This window comes from Palaemon carinicauda, chromosome 25 (assembly GCF_036898095.1).
Source record: "Palaemon carinicauda isolate YSFRI2023 chromosome 25, ASM3689809v2, whole genome shotgun sequence".
In the NCBI taxonomy this organism is placed as follows: domain Eukaryota; kingdom Metazoa; phylum Arthropoda; class Malacostraca; order Decapoda; family Palaemonidae; genus Palaemon; species Palaemon carinicauda.
The window spans coordinates 4,216,700-4,219,322 of record NC_090749.1 but is presented as its reverse complement, the minus strand read 5'-3'; the positions used below and the strand labels follow the sequence as shown (position 1 = coordinate 4,219,322).

The 2,623-nt window shown below is 37.0% G+C and overlaps 2 protein-coding genes across 2 annotated transcripts in view; both read right to left on the bottom strand.

Moving 5' to 3' along the window:
- The window catches only part of LOC137618618 (piggyBac transposable element-derived protein 3-like), a 13,919-nt gene extending 13,201 nt beyond the window's left edge, over positions 1-718 (bottom strand). The window contains exon 1 of the mRNA XM_068348729.1: positions 410-718. Coding sequence (XP_068204830.1) covers positions 410-718 — 309 coding nt within the window. The remainder of the gene's footprint in view (positions 1-409) is intronic.
- A 21-nt stretch (positions 719-739) lies between these two features.
- On the bottom strand, positions 740-1,186 carry LOC137618617 (uncharacterized). Its single transcript, XM_068348728.1, has one exon. The coding sequence runs from the start codon at positions 1,184-1,186 to the stop codon at positions 740-742; it is 447 nt and encodes a 148-aa protein (XP_068204829.1).
- Positions 1,187-2,623: the final 1,437 nt, after the last annotated feature.

The window sequence follows — 2,623 nt, the reverse complement described above, 5'->3', positions numbered from 1 at the left end:
ACTTAAAAGGTATGTGACAAATATCATTGCGACTTTGTCACTGGAATTATATCAGACTTCAATTAATGAACCAATCAACCTTACTTTGAAAAATCCATTGACATTGTCTACATGCCAAGCTGATATACTCGTATCAAAATATTCATTAGCTTTGCTTTTCCAAAATAATGTTATCACCAATTGCTGGAAAGCATAGATTTATGAGGGATGAAAAAAAAAAAAAAAAACATGAAATGGACACTTATACATTTTACTCATCATCACTCTCAAGGAAAAGATCGATTTCCTCGTCACTATCAATGTTGATGATAACCGGATCTATACTGTCTTGAATATTATCTGAAAGCCTGTAATTATCTTAAAAATATCTTGATCTCCTGACAGCGCCAGCCCACGTCTCCCCTATTACAGCAAGCCTGGCCTCTTCAAGCCTGGCAAAGAGATCAGCACGGGTAAACCGCTGCAACGAGTAGCACACCTGTCGTTTCATACAGTCCCACACCTGCTCGATGGCGTTGAGCTCAGGATGGGCAGGGGGCAAGCGAACCACTTCATGGCCCCATTCACAGATTATATTATCCACAATGTAAACTGGGTTCAGCCGGTTGCCCCTGCATATCTTTAGAAGCTCAGGGCGTGTTGCGTGAGCTGGATGCTGTATTTTTCGAGACCTGAGCCAGTTAACCAAATCCTCCTTTTTGTAGCTGTTGTTGGGCATTGGCTATCTCCTGTCAAGTGGCTATGGTATGGGGCATTGGCTATCTCCTGTCAAGTGGCTATGGTATGGGGCATTGTCTAGCACCAGCACCGAAGGATCCTCAAGCAACGGTAGGAGCTGTGATGTTAGCCACCGAATAAATATCTCTGAATTCATTTCTCCATGGTAGTCACCGGTTTTATTTTTCGCAGGAAAGCATAAAAAAGAATTTTCTACAAAACCTTTAGCTGTACCACCTGCTACCACCACAAACCTCTCTCCTTCTCCTGGTGGCACCTGCTGGTTGTATGTGGCACTGGTGACAGATTCAGAGGTGTCCACCCACTCCTTGCTATGTTGCATTCTCGTCGTAAACCACGTCTCATCGACATACACTACTTCTCTTCCTTCATCACGATGTTGCTGGAGGGATCGTAGAGCATTAATTCGGCGGCAAACGACGTCCAAAGTTTCTTTCATTAGGTACATTTTCCACTGGGATGTTTTGTACTAGAAACCCATGCTATGGAGGATTCACCATACTGCCTTCTCAGATGTTTCTTCAGGAATGATATTTAGCATTTTAAGTTCTTCCGCTAAAGTGGCAATAGTGAAAAATCGCTTAGCAGCAAACATGCTGTGCACATGTCTCCTAATGGAACCAACGGTGAAGTTATCAAAGACCAGAGGCTACGTATTTTATGATGCAGGTGGTGTTTCAGATGGATGAGGATTCTTTCCACGGTTCACCAACGCTCGGACAGTGTTCGGAGTCATCCCCATAGCATCAGCAACTCGTTCACATGGCCTGTAAGAAATAAAAAATAAATACATTTAGATAAGCACATATATATATATATATATATATATATATATATATATATATATATATATATATATATATATATATATATATATATATATATATATATATATTGGTGTGCTACTTTTATAAGCACACATTGAGTATGTGTTGTTTCAGATGTGTGTAACTGGATAACAGAATACATCTTATTAGCTTTAAAGTATTTATTCTATAAAAACAACAGAGTTAAACATCTCCATCACTGGAGGAAGCTGGGTTGGTCAGATGACCAATTCTGGTGAAGTATAGATATGAACTGACTAACTTATCGATATCACAGATATCGTATGCTTAGTTTATATAAGTTTCGTCATAAACTCGGAAGACACTTGCATCCGGTGACGTCACAAACTTTCACACGCTGAGACAATGTGTTGACAGTTAAGAAAAATGTCACATTGTCGATGTTGCATTGTACGTCCTGTTTATGATTTGAATGACTACAGCAAGTCCCACGGCTAGCACCTTCCTCCAACATGACATATTACGTCATGTGTTTTAAACATGTAATATTAACTATTCTAATTATTACATATATATATATATATATATATATATATATATATATATATATATATATATATATATATATATATATATATATATATATATATATATATATATATATATATATATATATATATATATATGGCTAGCAGTATATTGCAATATATCATGTACTTATTAAAGTCCTTCTTTTCTTTCCGATTTATATTAATTTTCAGGCGGTTTCTTTCTTTCTCTCTGTTATAAATGGTGAAGAGTTTCAGCGCAATTGTAGTTTTGTAATGGCGAGGACAAAGCAACATATTTGCCATGACTTAAGTCGAATCTATATGAAATAGTTCAGAGTTACTACTACAACTGCTGCCGATGATTACCTTGGATGTACTAAAAGGGCGCTGAGGTAGGAGTCGAAGTCGGTGAAATTATTTCTGAATCCTGCTCCAGTCTTGCCCCAATAACATCATTCCAAATATACAACTCTCTAAAGGAAAAAAAGTAATTTTTCTATTTCTACTATTGTTTTTATTTTATTTTATTTTTTAGTCGCAAATCTA